Source organism: Magnolia sinica, chromosome 18 (assembly GCF_029962835.1).
Source record: "Magnolia sinica isolate HGM2019 chromosome 18, MsV1, whole genome shotgun sequence".
NCBI lineage: Eukaryota > Viridiplantae > Streptophyta > Magnoliopsida > Magnoliales > Magnoliaceae > Magnolia > Magnolia sinica.
In genome coordinates, this window is record NC_080590.1 from 76,480 (window position 1) to 100,170 (window position 23,691).

Below are 23,691 nucleotides of genomic sequence, written 5' to 3' on the forward strand. Positions count from 1 at the left end.
GAATTAACAGATTATGGAAGACTATAAAGCCACCTAGCCATGATGATTAACCTATGCCTGCCCAGGATATCATTTCGCTATATTTAAGAGAATTTTCCGGCTCCCACCTGCGAGTATTAATATTGCCTTAACTAGCTCCTCCTTCACCATGAAAAGAACTGAGGCAGCAAAAACGCTCTGTACTATTTTTGTGCTCATCCCTCTGTAAAAACCATGCAGCCCCTCATAACGGACCATCTTAATTATTGCATCCAAGGTACCTGCACTCCTTGAACATTAGTTATTACTGTGCATGACAAAAAAATGTTTGTGTGCCAAGCTACATAAAAAAGTGCACCTGATTATGCTACAAAACAAAGATCACCTAAAAAGATTGGTGGTGTATGCTTCAGTGGAAAAGTAGTTTAGGAAGTTGTCAGAAAAGTCGGCAATGTTGGAAACTATCATACACAATACTTGCAACATCAGCATATGTTGTCAAAAATGACATGTACTAAATGCATGTAGGATATCTTTATATCATCATCAACACCATCATCTAAGCGTTATCCCAATTAATTAAGGTTGTAGGATATGTTTAAACTGAATCCTGTGCATATAGGTCCATCAGCTTTGAAATCCTAAATTTCTCCTACATCTTTCTTGTCACAGTATGCCTTACTATAAATGCTCCGTAACTCATAGCAATTTCATCAGATTTAGCATGTTAGAAAGTGTGAATAGAATACCCTGTTTGATGGAATTATAAATGGTCAGATGTCACGGTCGAAATTACGAACAGGACATCAGTATCTATATCCTGGTCCGGGATTTCAAGAACACAGGGTTGTAACCCAGTTCCCCATGTATCTGTGCAACACAGCACTGGCATGTCCTCATTGCAGGACTGTGATTTGTACAAATAATATCCAAGGTAGGGAGCATCAGATATTAAAATTAGTCTTTTGCTTTCTCCTTCTGTGGATTAAGTAGTTATGGGGGATTGAGAAAAAAGGTTGGACTTGGACAGGCTATCAGTAGACCATATTCCTAGGGAAAGATGAAAATAGCAGAGCATCTATAGAATGTGATGAGCAGCAGAGTCCAATATCTAATTCTCTACTCCTGTATCAACAACCTCACCACCTGCATGCATGACTCAGGTGCAGCCTTGTTGGTTTGGTAGGGTTGAGAAAAACCTTTGGGCCAAATTGCAATGGAGGTGTAAGACAAGAATTTGATGCCATTCCCAACGAAATTCGGACCTGGTTAATGGGACCCACACATAGTATGACAGTAGTAGCTTCAACAGTGTTGGTCAACACATTGAAGGCTTAAGCTGACTGATAATTGATTTAGTTCTGCTGGTATTAGCTATCTTTTCCAAGTTTTGAGGCATGCCAAAACCTTTTGAAGTAGAGGCTTGCTAAGTTCAAATTCATGCAGAGCCCTACCAACCTTCATGCCACAAAACATGCCAATATGACACACTTGTGTGAGATCCAAGCTTTCCTTCAGGTCGGCCACACTGATTATCTTCTACTGGCTCAAAGATGAGGCCATTTCACTCATGTAGCCCACAATGTGGAAGACAAACAGACAGCTTCAACATTTTTTTCTAGCAAGAATTAAAATGGCAAGTTTTTAGGCCAGAAGAAATAAACAGTGAGCATCACCTGATCAAAACTGCAGATCTCATGGAAGTGTGCCATACTGTCATGTGTGGCTGCATGTGGATGGGTAGGGCTCAACACATGCTTGGACACAGCAAACTTCCTCTAAACTATGTTCTAGAACTACGCATATTTTAGTATCACAACTGTTTATGCTCCTAGAAAAAAATTGCTTCTAGAATTTACTCTTGCTATTTAAATTGAAGCCGGAAATTTAGACCTATTCGCCTAGTATCTGCAAGGCTGCTCCTAAGGTTTGTTAATTAGTTGATTTTCTGAAGATACAACATCTGATGAATTTGTGATGGGTACTTGACATCTTGAAAGTTCGGGAAGATCAATAAAGAGTCACAAGCATCTTGAATGCATAACCATCGTATTAACAAACAAAGGGAATTAAAAACATGGTGTGTATCTTGAATCCTAAGGTATGTTACCACAGTGTGGTGGCTGATCTTTATGATTACTGCTCAGATAGTCAACGCATACCAGCTCAACCAATAGTGATATCAGTATTTAAAAGCCTAAATGCCTACTCAAATGTTCACCAAGTCCATCAAGCTTGGTCAGGGTTGGGCCCGGATAACAGGGCAACTCTTTTCTCCAAACACAGAAATCAATGAATGATGGAAAATATCAGTTACGTACTGCAGGTGCTAACAAATCAGAGTACTGCACAAACACTTATATTTATTAAATTTAATAATAATAATAAAGGAAGAAGAAGAAGAAGAAGGATATAGCCATATAGGACCGAGTTTCATATCAACTCTACTTGGAGGGCCCATCTCATCCAAGCAAAGTTTCGAGATCTTAAACCTTGACTGATAAAACAACTATTTGGTGGTGACATTAAAACGGTGATAAGGTGTCGAGGATAACAATAAAAATGATCCAGCTCAGCAAGAGAAACACTACATAGTAATGAGATGACAACAAAAATAATTATCCAGCACAGAAGGGCAAAATTAAGAAATGGAGGCTAAGAAAGAAATGGAGGCTGTCCGATGCATGAAAGCAAACTGAAAAGAATACCTGTGTATCTCAGTGCACTGTTCAAACCTATCTCTTGCTTTGCTTGAAGCCTTGACTGCAATGAGATTTTCAAGAAGTGCACAATATAGGAAACAGGCATAAGGAAGAATCAATAGAAGTCCATAATAGATTAAATAACAAAAGACAACAAACCAGCAAATTGGACCCTGACAACACACTATTTCCCAAGAGGCAATGCTTGGTGACATCACAAGATGCCCTCTACAAAAGGGTTCGAGTTTCTTTTTCTTTTCTTTTTTTCCCTTTTTTATGAAAAATGAGAATGTGTTCAAAATCAAAAGAGTTGTACTATATCAATCGAGATATGACTAAGACAAATCATTACAAGAAAAATGCAAGGTCGATCCACTCCCTCCCTGACAAAAGTATCAGCTAACTCATGTGACTCATCAAATATAAACAAAGGACACCTCTAGAAAAGAATCTAAAGCGTGAATTTCACTTGCACAAAAGGAAAAGCCTCCATTGTTCCACATAGATCCCGGCTGCCCACGAGATGGAAAAACGTTTCATGTGGATTGCATGATCCAAGATTTCAGCAAATTCATAATTCATACAACTAAATATTTTCAATATTCAAACCTTATAGAATTCAGCTAAATGGTTTCACAACAACCAACACAAGTTCCAAAGGAATCTTGCTTCCAAAAAAAAAAATAATAATAAAGGAAAAGGAAAAAGAAAAAGAAAAAGGAAAGAAGAAGAAGAAGAAGAAACAATTGCACCGGCATATATGCATAAGAAGCTAGATTTATGGATGGGAATTTCAGAACCTAAAGGATTTAAAAAACAGAATATATGTGGAGTGCAATTTTAGTAACAATAGGAGTGGGAATGAGGAATTAGTTAAGATTGCAGACAAATATGTTTCCAAAATGAGCAGCACTTTTGATACCTTGGGTCGATAATACATGAGAGTTGAGAGATTGAGAAGGATGTCACCCATAGAATTCAAGTGGGGTCGAAGAAATGGAGATGTGCCTCTGGAGTTCTATGTGATTGTTGTGTAGCACTCAAACTGAAAGTGAAATTTTATAGGATGGCTATATGACCATCCATGCTTCATGGGACAGAATGTTGGGCAGTTAAGAGAACACATCCACAGGATGAGTGTAGCTGAAATGAGGATCTCGCAATGGAGGACTGGCAAGACAAGGATTGAATTAGAAATGAGTGCATTCGAGGGAATTTAGGAGTAGCATCAATACGTAACAAGATGAGGGAAAGAAGACTTGGACTGTTTGGTCATGTGCAACAAAGAAGAGAACTGTGCCGGCTACATATGGTCTAACTGAAAGTTATGGCCCTTGATAAAGTGAAATGATGGAAAAGGATTCATGTAGCTGACCCCAATTAGTTGGGATAAAGCAGAAGATGATGATGACAACAATGATGACATGCATAGGCATTTCATAAGCTAAAAGGTCAAAAGCTAGCAAAATGGAGCAAGTTAGATATGCTAAGTTTACCTTAACAACCAGCAAGGGGTATGTTGAGACAGTTGCTCCCAGTTTTGCCAAGGCCCCCAGTAGGAAAACCTGTGCATGCAAAAAACATGAGTAGAATAAATGAAAAAGATTTTCCACAATTTCAGAAATATTTTCATCATGAATGCAAAGAATCATGTGTGCTTGCATTTGTTGTAATAAGAACAAAGAAATGAACATGGATAGAAAATCAAACCCGCTATCAATCAATTATATCATAGGTGTCCATAAATCATGGATCACGTACCTCCAACGCATTCACATTTTTTAGCTCTCGTTTGTTTGCAGCACGCTTTGCCTTCAGGTGCTTTAATGAGCTTTCATAAATCATAAATTGGATTGATGGATTGCATACCTGTCCGTGCAATATGACAGCGGGTCTCATTATTAACTCTCCTATTTTTATTTTTATAGCATGGCATCAAAAAAAAGATACCAACCATGATAAGAGTTGGAATAATGCCTTTCCAAAATCCTGTTATGCCTGCTTCAAAATAAACTTCTCGCACCTGAAAATAATCTAAAATTTTCAGCAGGTCAATGAAATTACATAACAGAAAATGTAAACAAGAAAAAGGAAAAGAAATGTAAATGTTGGATTCTACCATATTCAAGATCTTCAAGTCATTATTCTTAACATGAAAACGATAAAAAACGATCTTTAGCAAGAAAACAAAGATAAATGTTTTGATTCTTAAACAATGATCTGAAATTGCACGAACTTATCCATAAATACCAAAATCATAAGCTCCAGTACCCCACATTATAACTGCACAAACGAAACCATACATTGATTCTTAAAGAAATTACTCGATCTTTCAAACGTTTCACATACTAGATGCCAAAATCTAGCAGGGACAGTAGAATCTTGTAAATACAGGCTAGGGGACAAGCATTATGCTCAGGATCTATTATAGTTTTATATATATATATATATATATATATAGTGGATTCTTAACAATATGACTATACAGGGATTTGACTGAAAATAGCCCTTCTGTCGAGACGCCAAACTAATTTATCTTCGGTGGACTGGTCTGGATTGCTGCTCTGAAAACGGTTTAGGGTATCTGGATTGCTGCTCTGAAAATAGCCCAACATGCAATATATTGCATAGTGATGATACAAAACTGGGTTGTAGTTGGGAAACTTCCTAGTATCGGTCGATATATCGCGATATATCGATAATATATCGACAAATTGTGATATTCCAAAAATATCATAGTTATAAGTTTCCTGATATCATTGATACGTATCACATGTGTTGATATATCGCACTTGCATCAGTCCCCTTCTGAAATTTTTGGAAAATTCACGTCAAAACTATTTTTTTGTTATTTTTATTTTTTGCTAGGATTGTATGGCTAAGGAGATTGCAACCAATCATTTCCATTTGTTAAGAGAGAAAAGAGGATTTGGGCAAGAAAATCAAGATCGGAGAGCATGTGCGACCAGAAACACAATTGGTGAGTTTTTATCTAATTTAAATTGTTTTCGCTTGTTTAAATTACTTGGAATCTGTGGAATGAAGTTAGTAATCCAGGATTTTGCATGTTTTGCGTGCTCAATCACAGATTTTGACCTCCAATTTTCAAATTTGCAAAAAATTGGGGAATTTAGGGAAATTCAAAATTCCCTGATTTCCCCTATTTAACTTGCAATTAGAATATGGAAAAATCATGTACGAGTTCTTGGAGGCCGATCTACAGATTGAAGAAACTTTTTGAAAATTTTGAAAAAATTAATTAAAATAAATAATAAATAATAATTTTCAAAATATTACATTGACTAGGCGTTATTTATGCCTTATATTTATGTATTTATGAATGTATGTTGATCTTAACATCAGCACATTCATTTATTTTTATTTTTTTAATAATTAAAATTTTAATTTCAAATAGTTTCTAAATAAATGCATTGTCCATTTAGGACAGATTTGCTTTTTGAATGTATTAATTGTGTTTTCATATATGTCTTCTATAAATTATATGAACTGATTTTAAATATAGTTGCATCACTTTTTTCAAACCCTGCATAGTTTAGGACCCTATACAAGGGTAACTTATTATATGTAATTGTTTTTTGTGATCTTCTGAGTTCTAAGTGTGGACCCTATACAAGGGTAACTTATTATATGTAATTGTTTTTTGTGATCTTCTGAGTTCTAAGTGTGTATTAATTCTTTCTTAACATTCCTTAAGAGTTTCATTGAAAAATTCAACCAATTCCCAAATGTTTACCAAAAACAGCGATATATCACGTGATACATGCAATGCCCAATACGTTTCCATATCCCAGGGGTGTGATACATGCATTGATACCGACACTAAAAACATTACATTGTATTATTACCCCATGGCATTCTCCTTTTCTCACTCAAGGAATGGTTTGGAATTAATTCAAGAGACCTTTGAATCGTTTGAAATCCCAACAAAAAATCTGTTGTCCTTTGCCTACTTTCTATCATTCATGAACACCTTACCTTTCCAAGCTTGTGAACACAAAAGTGTCCCTTTCTGCATCGAACATAGGAACATTACTGTATGCTCTTCTTTGAGCACTATACATGATGCAACATCAACTGTGTGACTCTTTTTTCCAAACGCATCGTTGTTCTATCGACACTCCCTGATGCACTTTTATTACAACCCTTCACAAGATCTTATAATCTTTTCGAGTTTGCATTACCTGCGAAATCATCTCAAATGACAACTCTATATGCAAAATAGCATTCCATTCTCTTCATGCAGTAATTGGTTGCGCCACAAAGGCAGCAATTCATATTGCCTATCAAGACTTAGGCCTAAACCCGTATCATAAGGAGTAATCACCGCAACTTTGATACACTGTTAAGTATTCAGCAATGCTTCATTCCCACAAGGTACCCATACTGAGGTTTGTGCTCTTCTTTCCACCCTAAATGTTTTTTAGGTATTAATAAAGTATCAGTTCTGACAATATCCATGTCTACTATCTTCAGTCTGGCCAGAGTATGTTCAATAGCACTAAGTCCCAATCGGACTACAAATAGGCTAACCCTAAATTACAACCATTGACCCAAACAAAGTGTAGACTCTTTGTATATACTGGGGACAATCATCATTGACCAGCAAGGGTTCCACATTGTAGGCCATCAAGTAAAAAAATCACAGAGATTGGATGATTCTAACTTTTAATGGCCTATAAATGGATGTTAAGATCATAAGGTAAGCCCAATCATCAATGTTCTGCCTAGTACTATGGTTTCAGCCTTTGAGATTAGCCAATTTGACTTCCAGCTTCCTTCTTTTAAGTTTTGGTCAATTTGAGAGTCTGATTTTCCCTTTTGCACAGGCCATTTGATCTTTTGTCATTATTTTTTCTTTTTGTATTCATTTAGTTATTTTATTGCCTTTTCTCATTTGGTAGTGTTTACTTAGTACGATAGGTGTGTGTGTGTGTGTGTGTGTGTGTGTCGTACGTGTGTTTCTTTTTTCTTTTTTGTATTCATTTATGTTCACGGAAGTGGATACGACTCACCTAGGCCCACTCAGCTCTTATTCTCTTATGATCTTTTGTTTATATTAATTAGGATATGTTGGGTATGTTTGCTTTTGTTACTTAAAAGGATATAATTATTTATCATATTGGATTTGTTTGGTTATAAAAAGGGAAAGAGGGGGAGGTCCAATTCAATTAGGGCTTTCCTCTTTTTTTTCTCTCTCCTTTTCTTCTCTTTGTTCACATGCTAAAGAGCCAAATTTGAGAAAAAGAGAGACTTTGAGAGAAAAGAAACTCATAGGGCTGAGATGTCTAGTCCTATCTTATTCAGCCCTACTTATTTATAATAATAGGAGAGAAGTACAATTACATATATGCCCTTATTATAGGAAAACTAAAGAAAGACAAAGGGGTAAATAATGAAAGCATAAAAGAAAGATAAAAATTGAAGAAAGCTAAGACTAAGGCCCATAACACATAGAGCCCATGTGCAATTACTTGTGGGCCCAATCATAGGTCCACATGCACATACACCTACACTCCCCTTCAAGTTGAGGCATAAATAACAACCATGCCCTGCTTGCCAAGAACACACCATCCAACTTCCACTTTAAGAAGAACCTTTGTGACGATGTTTGCTGACTGCTCGATAGACAGAACAAACGGAGTGGAAACAACACGCACAATAATCTTCTCATGAATAAAGTGACAATTGGCTTCAATATGTTTTGCGTACTCATGAAAAACTATATTAGAAGCTATGCAAATAGCAGCTTGATTGTCACAATACATCGGCACAAGAGTCTTCACAGGAAATCCCAATTCAACAACAAAGTTTTTCAACCACATAATTTCACATATCGTATTCGCCATAGCATGATACTTTGCCTCAGCACTGGACCGTGCCACAACTATCTACTTCCTAGTCTTCCAGCTGACTAAATTGCCACTGAAAAAAAAAAAGTACAATCGTTTGACGAAGAGCGGCAATTATCTAAGGAACCTCCCCAATTTACATCAAAATACCCCTCAATATTAAAACTATGATGACGACCAAAAAGGATACCCTACCCTAGGGACAATTTGATGTAGCGCAAGATATGATGAATGACTTTAAGATAACTAGAACAAGGAGCATGAATGAATTAACTAACCAAACTCACTACGTGAAACAAATCTCATCGAGTAATCATCAAATATATCAAACTTCCAAGCAAGCACTGATACATGCGAGGATTATTAAAAACTTCTCCATCATCTGCCTTGAACTTCTTATTAACTTCCAATTGAAAATCAATAACTATGAAACTAAAATTTTCAGTTGAAGTCAACAAATCAAGAGCATATTTTCGTTGAGACATAACTATACCCACGATAACAAGCATATTGTTCTACAATTTAGTTATGTACTTTATTATTAATATTTTGAAAGTCCAATCAATTTGTAAAATCATGAGAGGATTGAAAATGTAATTGTAATCGTAAAACTGTAGGATTTTTATACTCTTTTGCACAAAATATAGAAAAAAAAATCTGAAATATTCATAAAAGCTAAAAAATAGGATACAATCAAATATTCATTTTTCTATCATTCCTTTGTTGATAATTGTAGAATATCATACTGCCACACATTGATGGACGTTAATTTATTTTTTTTTTTTTTTTAAAAATGAAGCTAAATGTGGTCATTTCATTAGTTCGAAGGTTTTGGTGAAGTCATTATCAAAACTTTAAGTTGAAACACTTGACTGGAAATGAAAGAATAACATTATCAAGAGATTGAGATTATTAGAAGTCTAAAAAGATTTTCCAAAAAGTCTAAACTCTAGGGACACGGGGGAAAAAAAAAAAACGAAAAAGAAAAAGAGAGAGAGAGAGAGAGAGAGAGAGAGAGAGAGAGAGAGAGAAGAAGAAGAAGAAAAGATGAATCGCCAATTTCAAGTCTCGTATAAATTATTGTCTACTTAACATATAATCCGAAACCCAAAAGGCATGCCAACAACTTGACATCAGAATAAGGTTACCCTCAAAGCATACATTGTCATGTTTTAAAGACGAAATCAGAAAGGTTAAGTACCTAGTGAGATTGTAAAAAAATAAAAATAAAAAATTCAATTAATAAGTTTTTATTATTACAAAAAGAATCAAATAAACCTTTGAGTTTACAATCACATAATGCAACCCTAGAAAAACACAACTTGAATTCAAAATACTTGACAAAGAAAAGCCAGAAATAAAATATAAGTCTTTAAGTGGAAGTTAAATCCCAACCACTGACAATGCATATAGATTAACATGATCACAACCATCCATAAAACATTCCAGATAAGTCAAAGATAAATTTAGTGTCTCAACCAATCAAGAGGTAAGAAATCATTAAAAAATAAATAAATAAATAAATAACCGGTACAATTTAAGGTATAATTTGAATAAAAAAAAAATTGGCCTATTTTAAAATATTCTTAAAGCCCCCACCAAATTAAAAAATAAAAAGGAAGCCACATAAAATTTTATAAAGAAGAGAACACGTATAATTTGAATCATCAATCAGGAATCGAATGTAAAGCGTTAGACTAAAACATAGAATTATAGGATTCATCCAAAAAGGGATTCAAAGTGGGGGACTCAAATCATTTTTCCTCAGATTTGACTATTTATTTATTTATTTGTTTGTTTGTTTGTTTGAAAGATCAAGATTTGACTTGAATTGCAAATCATAAATCATCAATTGTAGGATTTTAATCACTTTTCTTTTTTTAACTACTTTTAGGATTTTGATAATTATGTTTCTTATTAGTGACAACAATTGGCAATTCCAAGATGGCATAAATCAATCAATTATACTTCATAGATGGTACAGTAATGCAGCCATTATGCATTAGATATTCACACTGCTTTATTGTTTACAAATAAAAAATTTTAATAAATAAATAAACAAATAAATAAAAATCAATCCTTTTCCAAATTTTCTACTTGCCATTTTTACTTGTTTAGAATTATTATTTTTTAGGCTTACGCCTCATTTGATAGGTCCAACTGCCTCAACTAAGCATCACACTTTAAGGACCTTGATAGAAGCATAGTTTATGCATTTATATGATGTCAAATGTAAACAGTACCAACCGCATGTAACGTTCCAAATGGACGAGGCTTGGTTGAATCAAGTTCTGCCAACTTGTCTTCAAATTTTGAAAGATCCATCGAACCACTTTCACTAGCTTCCCTCAATATAGCTTCACTCTTTGCCTCCATAATTTTTTTCTCTGCTTGAGTGTGAGTCTACAAAAATAAAATAAAAGGATACCATAGAATTCCTAGTTTGGCAAAAGGAGCCGTGGAATCTTTGAAAAACAGAAAAAGAATGGAGAGTATACAGGTATTGAACCATTGATGCAAAGGAGCAGTGCTCCTGAAGAAAGATCGATACCAATTACAGAAAAGAAAACGAGAAAACTCGGGACATTCCTTTAATATCATATTAGTATAGGAATCCAATTATGTAAAGAAATGATGTGGACATTCCTTTAATATCATATTAGTACATCTTATGAGACCAATACAAGAACTCTATTAGGAAATCATAATGGAGCTAAATTCCCAGAATAGAACCGTTGAGCAATTTAAGGACTCATTTAGGAACAGAACAGAAATTGCCATTGCACCTTACATGAAATTTTAAATGGGACCAAACTTGAAATGCAGATTTAGCTTTCGTTTAGAAGTCTGGAAACTCCATTCCACATTGAGAAGAATGGAGGAAGTTCATCAAGCCAGATCTAGTGAGCTTAATTTGGCATATATCTGAAGTGAGCACAATGGCACCATTTCAGCCAATGTGCTTAATGCAGATGTATAGTAACATTCAAACGCAGTCTAAAGCTTTATGTAGGATGGCATCATGGATAAAACCAAGTGATTTCAATCTAATGCTTTTGAGGTAAAGATTTATTTTTCGACGTCATAACAGAAGCAAAAGATCAATGTATAGACTACAATGGTCCTTGAATTATCACAGAGGAAGAAGTGTTCATTCATAAAGTTGATTTCTAGAGTTTGTAACTCCTAGAATCGGTTGAATTTAATTGAAATGAATCAGTAACCTCTTGGTATAGGCAGGAAAATAAGATATTTTAAGTTCTTCAAAAGGTAGGCGTAATGCTTTTTTTTTCCATTCACAACATACCTGCATACGTGTCACAAGTACCCATATTGGATTTGTGAGCAAAACATTCAACGACCTGCAAAGTAAGATATTCTACATAAGTGGTCTTTTTAGTGAGGAATATTGTATAGATAGAATGGGGAAAAAGAATTCGTGTAGCTGATTCCAATTAGTTGGGATGGGGCTTAGATGATGATGAATATTGTAGATAACAAATGATTGAAGTAAATGCTCATCTCACCCCACCCCCCCCAAAAAAAAAAAAAATAATGCTCATTTACAGTGCACATGCTAAATGTAATTGACAATTGTCACCAAAGTGCAAACTTAGATTAGTACGATTGTATTAAATTAAGAACTTTGTACAGAGGAAAAAATAATGGTGTACATGAAGAACAATGACAAACCTTCTACCTTTGGATATTTTTAATGGAGTTTTTATTTCTATTTTCTAGTGATAGTAGAAATTGCCATAATGATCGACTGTGGAGTCCTACTTCAGTGAAAAATCCCAATTACACGGTTACCCCAAGAAGGAAATCTTGACAATTTTAAATGCAATATTTAGTACTCCTGGTAGTGAACAAAGTTTATCAGTGCCGTGTCAAGAATCCTTCTTGGATTTAACCTGGCACTCATTTTACTCATCAATAAAATGATTGCTTCCATGGTAGAAAAAGAAATAGAAAGAGAAAAGAAAAACATAAGCTACTAACCATCGAACCTTAGTTCTGGTAACTAAAACACCTACCCAGCAATAGCTGCCACAACGAGCCATGAAAACATACCAACTGTACCATCACCAAGCCCTCTCTTTTTACGAGCAGCTGCAATATTCTCTGCCTTGTTTTTGAATACCTGATAGAAATAGTAATAAATTCCCTGCACATTGTAAAGAGATGATTAGATTAATGAATTTAATGATTTATTAGAGAAATCTGATGCCATCATCTAATATTACCCTCAAAATCACAGAGAGGTTAACGTGCTTTCAAGAATCAATTAATTCTAATCACATCCAATAGACATTATCCATGTAATGCTCTATACTATATGAATGAGTGGAGTATATATGAAGAGAATAAAGGAAAAGGGCTGACCTGAGATGCTGCAGTACCAAACAAGGAAGGCTTCAGCCCACTATACAATCCACCCCAACCTTCAGTTCTTATAACCTTGAGAAGAAAAAGAAATCAGTATTATTTCCCAATGTCCTCCCTTGCTGGAACAAGAAGGCCTCGACAACTTGGGACTCAACCCAATCCCAACGGGACCTAAGCTGTGGTAACCAAGACACAAGTCGACTGAATTTCTTATTCTTTTTGTTTTCGGGCTGTTTATGTTGATAAATCTTCTGTTTCAATGGGATTTTTGTTCCACCTTGGACTGAGAATTCTCAGTTTCTGGAAGAGTAAATTGTCTAGAAAACTGGGCATTAGCTTAGGTGAGTTGGAGTTTGAAAGGAAAGTCGCAGACCTGAAGAATTTGGAAAATGGTTCCTCTGGTGGCAGGAGATGACCTGGAACCATCTAAGGTGATGAGGCCCTTCTGCTTTGCAACCCGTTCAGTTTGTTGGCGAGTATTCACCTAAAATGACAAGTAGTTTTTTAGTGACTTTCTTTTTTTTCTCTTCTTCTTCTTCTTCTTCTTCTTCTTCTTCTTTTTTTGAGAAGAAGAAACAACCAGGAATACGCAGGAGAGAGAGAGAGAGAGAGAGAGAGAGAGAGAGAGAGAGAGATACAGTCTGTAGGGGATAGGTGATGATCTGAGCAATAATGCCTCCACCAGCTCCAGCCAATCCATTGACCAAGGCGTTTGACATGGCTCTCCTTTTGATTCTCCTCCCTCTCTACTACTACTGTCGTTGTTGCTGCCTCAGCCTACTACCACAATTCATCAGATATTCTTCTTAGCATGGCAGCTTCTTATCATCAATAAAAAGTAATATTATCATTAGCTTCCCAATTCCTTCAGTTAATGCTCTCTCCACAACTTGACTCAACTAACCCACCCGCCTGCCCGAAAAAGAGAGGCTGGCTCGATAGATTATTTAGTTACATACCTATGCACATAATTCAACCATTCTTCTCTACTCTTATCATTCCAAACTATCCCCCAACCATTTCTTCAGATCTCAGATGCTTCTTGGGGACCATGTGCATGATTAGAGAAGAGGTACTTAACATAATGTTCCCATAAGAGTTTGTACATTACACTGAGTGTTTTCATTCTGTATGAGTAAGCCACATTGTTAGTGATGCAAAACAGTGATGAGGTGGCCCATGCACCATAAAAATCTCTCAAAGTGGAAAATCTTAACCTTTCAGTGCCTGACAATTGTCCACATTCAACCAAAACAAACACTATGGATTCGACAGATAGGATCTTCTGATCGGGATGATTTTTGGCGCATGGACGATTCAAGATGGGATGCACGCATCATATCAACAGCTTGGACAACTCAACTGTGGCCAGACCTCATTATGTAAAAACTGAAAACCCGAGCATATTCTACAAACTTAACTAACAGCATCGATGGGAAGGAATTTTGATAAACTTGACCAACAACATGTGCAAAACGTCATACCAGTCTAAACAGGGCTACAAGGACAAGCAGGATGGTAAATATGAATACCCTGCAATCAAATTTTTTTAATCCATTAAGAAAAATGTGATGTTTGATATATTGCCCGTAAGCAAAAGGCATGTAAAAGAAACATGATCAATTGCTACAATAACAGAATTTCCATAGGGATAGATGGACAGTCCAATCAATTTATCTGGACATTTCCATCAGGTCCAACCCAAACTTAATGAACCACCAAGCAAAAATCATGAAACAACACTGATGGAATGATTAACCATCCAGTCAATAGCCAAAAAAAAAAGGACGGTAAAGATTGTTTATTGAAATAAATCCAATCAATAATCTGAAACATCCATTTGGGGGGGGGGGGGGAGGCAATAGTTGATTGCTAGTGGTCATAATTAAACAACCCCTTTGATTATATGTTCCTAAACATATCATCTATGGATTGGAAAACCAATGGCAATGGGTAGAAGAAAGAAGGCCCAGTTCCAGATGATTATGATCAGCTGCTCGACAATAATGTTTCCATGATGAACCACAGAGTGTGAGCTGGACCTAATGAACACTTTGACACAAATTGAGTGGACAGTCCATGTGTCCTAACGCAAATAGGAACTCCATCATTGAATCCTCTGGTGGCAGCGGGCCATTCTCATCTGCTTACCCGAGCCGTTCATCTGGTGGGCCTAGCATGAAAAGGGCTGTATCCATAATCTACCACATCAGATAAACCTAGGCTTGTAAAAGATAGAGGAGGTTGGCTGATCAAAGATGGTTCAGGGCCTTGCCTTGCTCAATGCCACAAGAATCTGCAAGAGTCGGACCATTCGTCATGTTGGACCTATCCATCACACGGCTGGCCTCAAAATCTGGTGGGTCTACTCAGCAGGAGGACCACACGATGCATGAGATATATGAGCAGTAGGGAAATAAAAATAAAAATAAAAGATGTATTTGACTAGCGTACAGGTCCATATTCAACTGATTGGCTGTCCATGTTCACGTGACCCAACTCATATGTGGAGTAGCCTGACGTTTTGGAATGGCGCGATCGCTATTGTCACACATCATGAAGGGCCTACTTAGATGCAGCATGTGCAACATTAACACGTGCGAGACAAAGAAAGCCATCAGTTCCCATTCTTATATTTCCTCCAGTTGGGGGATGGGATATGGTATGCTCATGCGATTGAGGGCTTCACCGCATGCGTGTCAACATGACAGTCGTCAGAGTCATTCATCGACTAAGACGTACACAGTAAGCAGGCGGGCCACAGTTGATGGGAAAAATGGCAAGCAGCACGTGAAACTGATGGTTTCGCACACGTGTTCCGTGTTGGCATGTGCGCAGCCAATGCTCCTTGCATCTCAAGCGAGCGATAAAAGGGCAGTAACGATGTACGCGGATTGCCTGCGAAAGCCCTATATGGTAGGGAAGCTAGTGTTGCTTTTTTGTGGTTTAAAAAATAATTAAAAAATGAAAATTCAAAATTTTCAAAATTTCGGGATTTTCCCGCCAAAATACCTTTTTGAATTTTTAAATTAAAAAGTGCGGTGTGTGTGCTTTGTCCCACATCGGAAATACAGAGAAAAGTTTTGTGGTTTATATGAGATGTTGAGAAGGGTATTCTTACTTGGAGCTTTTTTGGAAGAGATGAAACCTGGGTTGCGTGTTCCAGTGCAAAGCACTGGAACGCACGCACGCACGCGCACGCGAGCTCGGGCTCGAGCACGGGCATGGGCACAGGCACGGGCGAGGGCGAGGGCGTGGGCGTGGGCAGTGAGGCTGTGTGGCTGTAGTGGCGCTAGATGGCGCACTTCGCACGTGCACATCGTGTCGCAAAGTGGTCGCTCCCTCGTGACCTTACGCGAACCGGCGCGAACTCGGTGTGACCGCGGTGCGATGGGTCTGGTCAGAGCCTTAGGGCGGTGTGGATCTGAAATGTTGGAAATGAGCCTGGGTTTTATAGGTGACTGAGAACGGTCGGATCTTAAATCCGAAATGTCCAGCCGTTTCTTAAACGGATAGCTACCTTAAAAGCCACAACGGTCCGAAAACGGACGGGCCAGGATAATCCAACGGTCAGATCTACAGATCTAATGACCAGAAATGTCTGAGATTAATGGACAATGGCTAGAAACGTTTTTCAAACGTTCTGGACCATTGAATACCACACAGCAACGGGTCTAAACCTGAGGCCTATATAAACTGGACCATTCCAGTCCGATTTCATCATCTCAACACACCATCTCCCCATCAAATCAGATACAGTCCATAGCTTCATATTAGAATACTGTTGTCATATCCATAGTATAAGTCTGCCAGAATAAATCGACTACGTTAAAATTGTTCCATAGTGGACCTATCGTGATTGCTGCACGCTGGATCCAGATAAGGCTTGTCTTATCCTGGAAGCAATTCGCCTGTAACCCATCAGCAGTTGATAAGGGGGCGAATCACGCTTTAAGGACAGCGTATTTTATACGTGATTCAGCCTAGTGATATTTTTATTTTATTATTTATTTTTCAGTGTATCCAAAACTAGTCCCTCTAACAATCTTAAAGCGTGATTATGGACACCGAAAGTGTTGCATCAATCAAACTGATGAACCAGGATCTGATCCAATTGGACCGATTCGATGGTTCAAATTTCACTAGATGGCAGGACAAGCTGAAATTCCTGCTGACTGCACTGAAGATCTTCTACATCTTGGACCCGACTCTCCAACCTCTGCCTGAAGCAAGGACACTGACACTCCAGAACAGATCGCTGCTAGGATCAAGCGACAAGAAGATGAACTGCTGTGTCGTAGCCACATCCTCAATGCTCTCTCTGATCGATTGTACGATTTGTACACGGGGACCACATCAGCGAAAGAAATTTGGAGCACACTGGAATACAAATACAAGGCTGAAGAGGAAGGTACACAGAAATTTCTAATTGCCAGGTATTTCGACTTCATGATGGTAGACAATCTACCGCTGCTTGCCCAAATCCAGGAACTGCAGCTTATTGTAAATAAAATAAAAGCCATAAAAATCGATCTTCCTGAATCCTTTCAAGTCGGAGCTATAATCGCAAAGTTGCCTCCGAGCTGGAAAGACTACAGGAAGAAACTACTGCATAAATCCGAAGTGTTCACCCTAGAACAAATCCAGAAGCATCTTCGTATTGAAGAAGAATCTCGTAACCGAGACAAAAAGGATGACGCTAATGGTGCATCCTCATCCAAGGTGAACGCAGTAGAAAAGACATCCCAAAATAATACCTATGAGAAAGCTGATTCGCTTAAACGTAACAAAGATCAAGGGAAATTCAAGAAAACCCAAAAGAAGAAAAACAGCAAACCTAAGGGAGCTTGCTATGTCTGCGGCAAGACCGGGCATTTCGCCCGAGTCTGTAGGGACCGAAAAAAGCCTAAGAAAGAGGCTAATGCAGTAGACGATGAAATCGTAGCCATGGTCACAGAAGTGAACCTAGTTCAAGAGAAAATCCCTGGTTGGTGGTACGATACAGGTGCCACAGTCCATGTATGCAATGATCGATCTGCTTTCAAAACCTATGAAAATGAGACCAATGGTCAAGAGGTTCAAATGGGAAATGAAGGACGATCGAAAGTTGTAGGCAAAGGAACCGTGGAATTACTCTTTACCTCTGGAAAGAAGGTAATCCTGACCAACGTACTGCATGTCCCAGACATAAGGAGGAATCTTGTCTCAGGGGATCTCTTAAGCAAGCCTGGGATTAGGGTTGTGTTTGAATCAGGCAAGCTGATCTTGTCTAAGAATGGGAACTTTGTGGGTAAGGGATACGCTTGTAATGGGATGATCAAACTCTCTTTAAATGAAAAGAATTCTTCTGCTTACATGATTGAGTATGTAACGCTATGGCATGGTAGACTAGCCCATATTGGCTACAATACCATAAAACTCATGGCTAAGAACGGCCTAATATCATACAATGATAGTGACAAAGATAAATGTGAAGTATGCATACGGTCTAAAATAATAAAGAAACCATTCCCTAGCGTTGAGAGATCGTCTCAAATATTAGACCTAGTGCATACTGACATATGTGAACTAAACGGCGTTCTTACCCGTGGAGGTAAAAAGTACTTTATAACATTTATAGATGATTGTTCGAGATATGTATATATATATATCTGTTAAAATCGAAAAATGAAGCATTTAATGCATTCAAAATCTATAAAGTTGAAGTAGAAAATCAATTAGATAAAAATATTAAAATCCTTCGTAGTGATCGAGGAGGAGAATATTTCTCTAATGAATTTTCTAACTATTGTGAAGAACATGGCATAATACATCAGTGCACAACACCTTATACACCACAACAAAATGGTGTAACAGAGAGAAAAAATAGGACGTTAGTAGAAATGGTCAACTCAATGCTAATACAAGCACAGTTGCCATTAAACCTATGGGGAGAAGCGCTGTTAGCTGCATGTCATGTTTTAAACCGAATTCCTTCTAAGAAAACCAAGACCTCTCCATACGAAATATGGAAAGGAAGAAAACCAAACATAGGGTATCTTAGAGTGTAGGGGTGTCTTGCATATTGCAAAACTCCAGAACCTAAAAGAACTAAATTAGGACCAAGAGCTATCAAGTGCATCCTTGTAGGATATGCACAACATAGTAAGGCCTATAGACTTCTAGACTTAGACTCCAATGTAATCATAGAGTCTAGAGATGTAGAGTTCTTTGAGAATTCTGTATTCATGGAGAAAAAGAATGTTGAGATTCAATCTCCTAATGAAACTATAAAAGAAACACAAATAGAAGAGAAAACTCCTAGTGAACCTCGTAGGAGTCAAAGAGCAAGAGTAGAAAAGAGTCTTGATCCTGATCAAATAGACTCTCAACGACTCTCTTTTCATCTAGTTGAGGGTGATAGAGAGAAGGTGATTAGAAAAATACCTATGGTTTTGACTATAGAAGATGAACCTAAAACCTTTAGTGAAGCTATGTCTTCAAGAGACTCCGCTTTTTAGAAAGAAGCCATTAATGATGAAATGGATTCTATAATATCTAACCAAACATGGGAATTGGTAGATCTACCTCCAGGTTCTAAACCAATAGGTTGTAAGTGGGTATTTAAGAAAAAATATCACACAGATGGTACAATTCAAACTTTTAAAGCAAGATTAGTTGCTAAGGGTTTTCGACAGAAAGATGGAATTGATTATTTTGACACTTATTCACCAGTAGCTCGAATAACATCGTTTAGGATCTTATTCGCTCTTGCTTCCATACATCATCTTCATATCCATCAAATGGACGTGAAGACAGCATTCCTGAATGGTGATCTCGATGAGGAGGTTTACATGGAGCAACCAGAAGGGTTTGTTCTACCAGGAAATGAAAGAAAAGTATGTAGACTTGTTAAGTCTTTGTATGGATTAAAACAAGCACCAAAACAGTGGCATGATAAATTTGATTCTAAAGTTCTATCTTATGGTTTTGAACACAATATTGCTGATAAATGCATATATTCCAAAGTATATAATGATTATGTTATAATCATATGCTTGTATGTAGATGATATGTTAATAATCAGTAATAAAATGGAAGGGGTAACTGAAACCAAAAAGTTTCTCTTCAGTTTTCAAAATGAAAGATCTTGGACAAGTGGATACCATATTAGGTATCAAAGTTAAAAAACATAGTGGGGGTTTTGCATTATGCCAGTCTCATTATATTGAGAAAATAATAAACAAGTTTAATCACTTGAAAATTAAAGAGGCAAAGACCCCGTTTGATCCAAGTATCAAGTAAAAAGAAAACAGTGGAAGAGCAGTTGCACAGCTAGAGTATGCTGGTGCTATAGGTAGTCTTATGTATACGATGCAATGCACAAGACCGGATATAGCATACGCTGTGAGTAAACTAAGTAGGTTTACAAGTAATCCAAGCATTGAACACTGGAAAGCAATTAGTAGAGTTCTAGGTTATCTTAAAGAAACCAAAGAACTAGGGCTATTTTACTCAGAATTTCCAGCAGTGTTGGAAGGATATACCGATGCAAGTTGGATATCGAGTGCAGGGGACAACAAGTCTACTACAGGGTGGATATTCACCCTAGGAGGTGCAGCTGTATCTTGGGGATCCAAGAAACAAACTTGCATAACGCACTCAACTATGGAATCTGAGTTCATAGCTTTAGCTGCTACAGGCAAAGAGGCTGATTGGTTAAGGGATCTTCTTTTAGAAATCTCATTTTATGCGAAGCCTATACCGGCTGTTTCACTTCATTGTGATAGTGAAGCTACTCTAGCAAGAGCCTATAGTGGTACCTATAATGGGAAGTCCAGGCACATAAGTTTGCGACATAACTATGTAAGACAATTAATTCAAGATGGAATCATTGCGATCTCATATGTAAAATCAAGTAATAACTTGGCTGATCTTTTTACTAAACCTCTAACGAGAGAGGTAGTAAGGACAACATCTAGAGGGATGGGGTTGAAACTCTTTACTTAAAGTTTCACCAGTGAAAGAAACCCAACCCTAAATTAGAAAATCTCTAAATATTGGGTTTAATGGGTAACAACAATTCACTGATAAGTGAAAAGTTTCAGCACTAAATAAATTGATAACCTCATCCAGGATGATAGTGCTGCCCGTTATAAAGAGGGATAAGTATTGAACTCTTAATGAAATCCAGTCAAACAAGACAAATGTTTTAAACGGAAACACTGGAAGGATTTCACCTATGTGAACGTAGAAGTGGTGCCGCTTCTCATGAGACTTAGAGTTATCTCGGGATCGTTCATGAAACGGGATAAGCACATGGCCATTAAAAGTGCTAAGCGAGATTATAAAGGAACACCTAACGCATAAGCTATTATGTGTGTAGTATTTTCGGTTATATCATAAAGGAATAACTGGTTCAATGCTACGGCAACCAGAAATTTCAAAATAACTTTAAAATGCTTACACTAAGGAAAGATTCAAATCACAAGATATCTTTCTTTATGCATAATAACTGTTATTATTCTGGCAGAGTTTTTTCATTATTTTAAAAACCAGTGGGGGATTGTTGCTTTTTTGTGGTTTAAAAAATAATTAAAAAATGAAAATTCAAAATTTCCAAAATTTCGGGATTTTCCTGCCAAAATACCTTTTTGAATTTTTAAATTAAAAAGTGCGGTGTGTGTGCTTTGTCCCACATCGGAAATACAGAGAAAAGTTTTGTGGTTTATATGAGATGTTGAGAAGGGTATTCTTACTTGGAGCTTTTTTGGAAGAGATGAAACCTGGGTTAACACACGCACGCACGCGCAGGCGCGCTCGTGCTCGGGCTCGGGCTCGGGCACGGGCACGGGCACGGGCGAGGGCGAGGGCGTGGGCGTGGGCGTGGGCAGTATGGCTGTAGTGGCGCTAGATGGCGCACTTTGCACTTCGCACGTGCGCTTACGCAAACCAGCGCGAACTCGGTGCGACCGCGGTGCGATGGGTCTAGTCAGAGCCTTAGGGCGGTGTGGATCTGAAATGTTGGAAATGAGCCTGGGTTTTATAGGTGACTGAGAACGGTCGGATCTTAAATTCGAAACGTCCAGCTGTTTCTTAAACGGATAGCTACCTTAAAAGCCACAACGGTCCGAAAACAGACGGGCCAGGATGATCCAACGGTCAGATCTACAGATCTAATGACCAGAAACGTCTGAGATTAATGGACAACGGCCAGAAACGTTTTTCAAACGTTCTGGACCATTGAATACCACACAGCAACGGGTCTAAACCTGAGGCCTATATAAACTGGACCATTCCAGTCCGATTTCATCATCTCAACACACCATCTTCCGATCAAATTAGATACAGTCCATAGCTTCATATTAGAATACTGTTGTCATCTCCATAGTCTAAGTCTGCCAGAATAAATCGACTACGTTAAAATTGTTCCATAGTGGACCTATCGTGATTGCTGCACGCTGGATCCAGATAAGGCTTGTCTTGTTCTGGAAGCAATTCGCCTGTAACCCATCAGCAGTTGATAAGGGGGCGAATCACGCTTTAAGGACAGCGTATTTTATACGTGATTCAGCCTAGTGATATTTTTATTTTATTATTTATTTTTCGGTGTATCCAAAACTAGTCCCTCTAACAGCTAGGCGAGACCACCATGATGTCTCAGAGAAATTAACCCTGTCCATCCGTTTTGCCTGATCATATTAAGACATGGGCTCAAAAATGAAGTAGAACCAATACTCAAGTGAACCGCACGACAGGAAAACGTGGGCAAGAAATGCCTACCATTGAAACTTACCTGGTTCCACCGTTATGTTTATATGCCATCCATACCGTTTATAAGTTCATTCATACTGGGATAAACTGCAAACGCAAAAATATTAGCTGATCCAAAACTTATGTTGCAACACGAATCTTTCAACGGTGTACGTTCAATCCTCACGCGCTGCCCCTTGAGTTCTGGATTTGCCTCATTTTTGGGCCCATGTGTCAAAACGGATGGACCGGGTGGATTTCTCACAGACATCAAGGTAGGCAGGAAGTTCCTCGGAAAAAGGAGAAAAACAAGTGGTAAGAAGAGTTGCCCCACACGTGTGTTGGATGTGGTCGCATGCGTCAGTCGGATGTGGAATTTCGAATAACGGAACACGGGGGATGAGTGAGGGAAAAAGGAGTAAGGAGTAGTATGTATGAATGCACGTATGGATAGGTAGGGGAGGAATTGCAGTTGGGAGTCTCCGCTCGGATATTCAGTTCTAAAAAGCGCTGCGGTAATGCGCAAAATAAGACAATCCTGACCTTTCCATTTAAGAAGAGATAAATGCAGAAAAGATGGTACCGGCTCGGATGCAACAGGATAAGCGAAACGTGGCCCCTCTTGTCAGAACTGAAAACCCGAGTATCATCCTCGGTTCCTATGAGGTAACATGCAGATAAGAAAAATAAAACGCTTACCCTTTTCTTCTCCGTCTGTCTCCCCTTCATTTTCGTGGAAGACGCTACTGTTTCTCCAAAGAGAGGCCCTTATTAATTCAACCCAGTTATTTGATACTCTGCCATAGTCGTGAGTGTTCATACGCCGGCACCCATAAACAGTACACGTGTAGTGGAATGCCTGTAACCAAGACTCAACCTTCGGAATTTGGAAACCCGCTTTATATAGGCCATTATTTTAAATAAATAAAAATAGTCCTGTTAATTGAACAGTTCTAACTTCTGGTTAATAGTCATTTGTTCGTAGAAGTCGGACAGCTGATTCACCTGATGGGCCCAGG

The 23,691-nt window shown here is 37.8% G+C and overlaps 1 protein-coding gene across 12 annotated transcripts; it reads right to left on the minus strand.

Annotated features, from left to right (window-relative positions):
• LOC131232714 (peroxisomal nicotinamide adenine dinucleotide carrier-like) lies at positions 1–23,475 on the minus strand. Of its 12 annotated transcripts, XM_058229147.1 has the most exons (14): positions 23,372–23,475; positions 14,425–14,473; positions 13,579–13,717; positions 13,314–13,424; positions 12,938–13,012; positions 12,589–12,719; positions 11,859–11,913; positions 10,799–10,954; positions 4,636–4,704; positions 4,443–4,550; positions 4,178–4,246; positions 2,688–2,742; positions 365–440; positions 90–260 (listed from the first exon to the last, which is right to left on the minus strand). In XM_058229147.1, exons 3-14 carry the CDS (start codon positions 13,657–13,659, stop codon positions 239–241), a joined length of 1,008 nt encoding a protein of 335 aa, XP_058085130.1. In that variant the 5' UTR covers positions 13,660–13,717; positions 14,425–14,473; positions 23,372–23,475; the 3' UTR covers positions 90–238. The 12 variants fall into 12 exon arrangements, with proteins under 12 accessions (XP_058085133.1, XP_058085131.1, XP_058085132.1 ...); XM_058229139.1 differs by lacking the exon at positions 365–440 and having other exon boundaries at positions 2–260; positions 23,372–23,474; XM_058229143.1 differs by lacking the exon at positions 365–440 and having other exon boundaries at positions 2–260; positions 13,579–13,720; positions 23,372–23,437.
• Positions 23,476–23,691: the final 216 nt, after the last annotated feature.

Bases quoted from the DNA above. Each gene is read 5' to 3' on its own strand.
- LOC131232714 (XM_058229139.1), bottom strand. From the start codon at position 13,659: ATGTCAAACGCCTTGGTCAATGGATTGGCTGGAGCTGGTGGAGGCATT. The intron at 13,425-13,578 runs GTATCTCTCTCT...TTGTCATTTTAG, and splicing joins TCACCTATCCCCTACAGACT to GTGAATACTCGCCAACAAAC. The intron at 11,914-12,588 runs GTAGGTGTTTTA...CTTACTTTGCAG, and splicing joins GTTGTGGCAGCTATTGCTGG to GTCGTTGAATGTTTTGCTCA.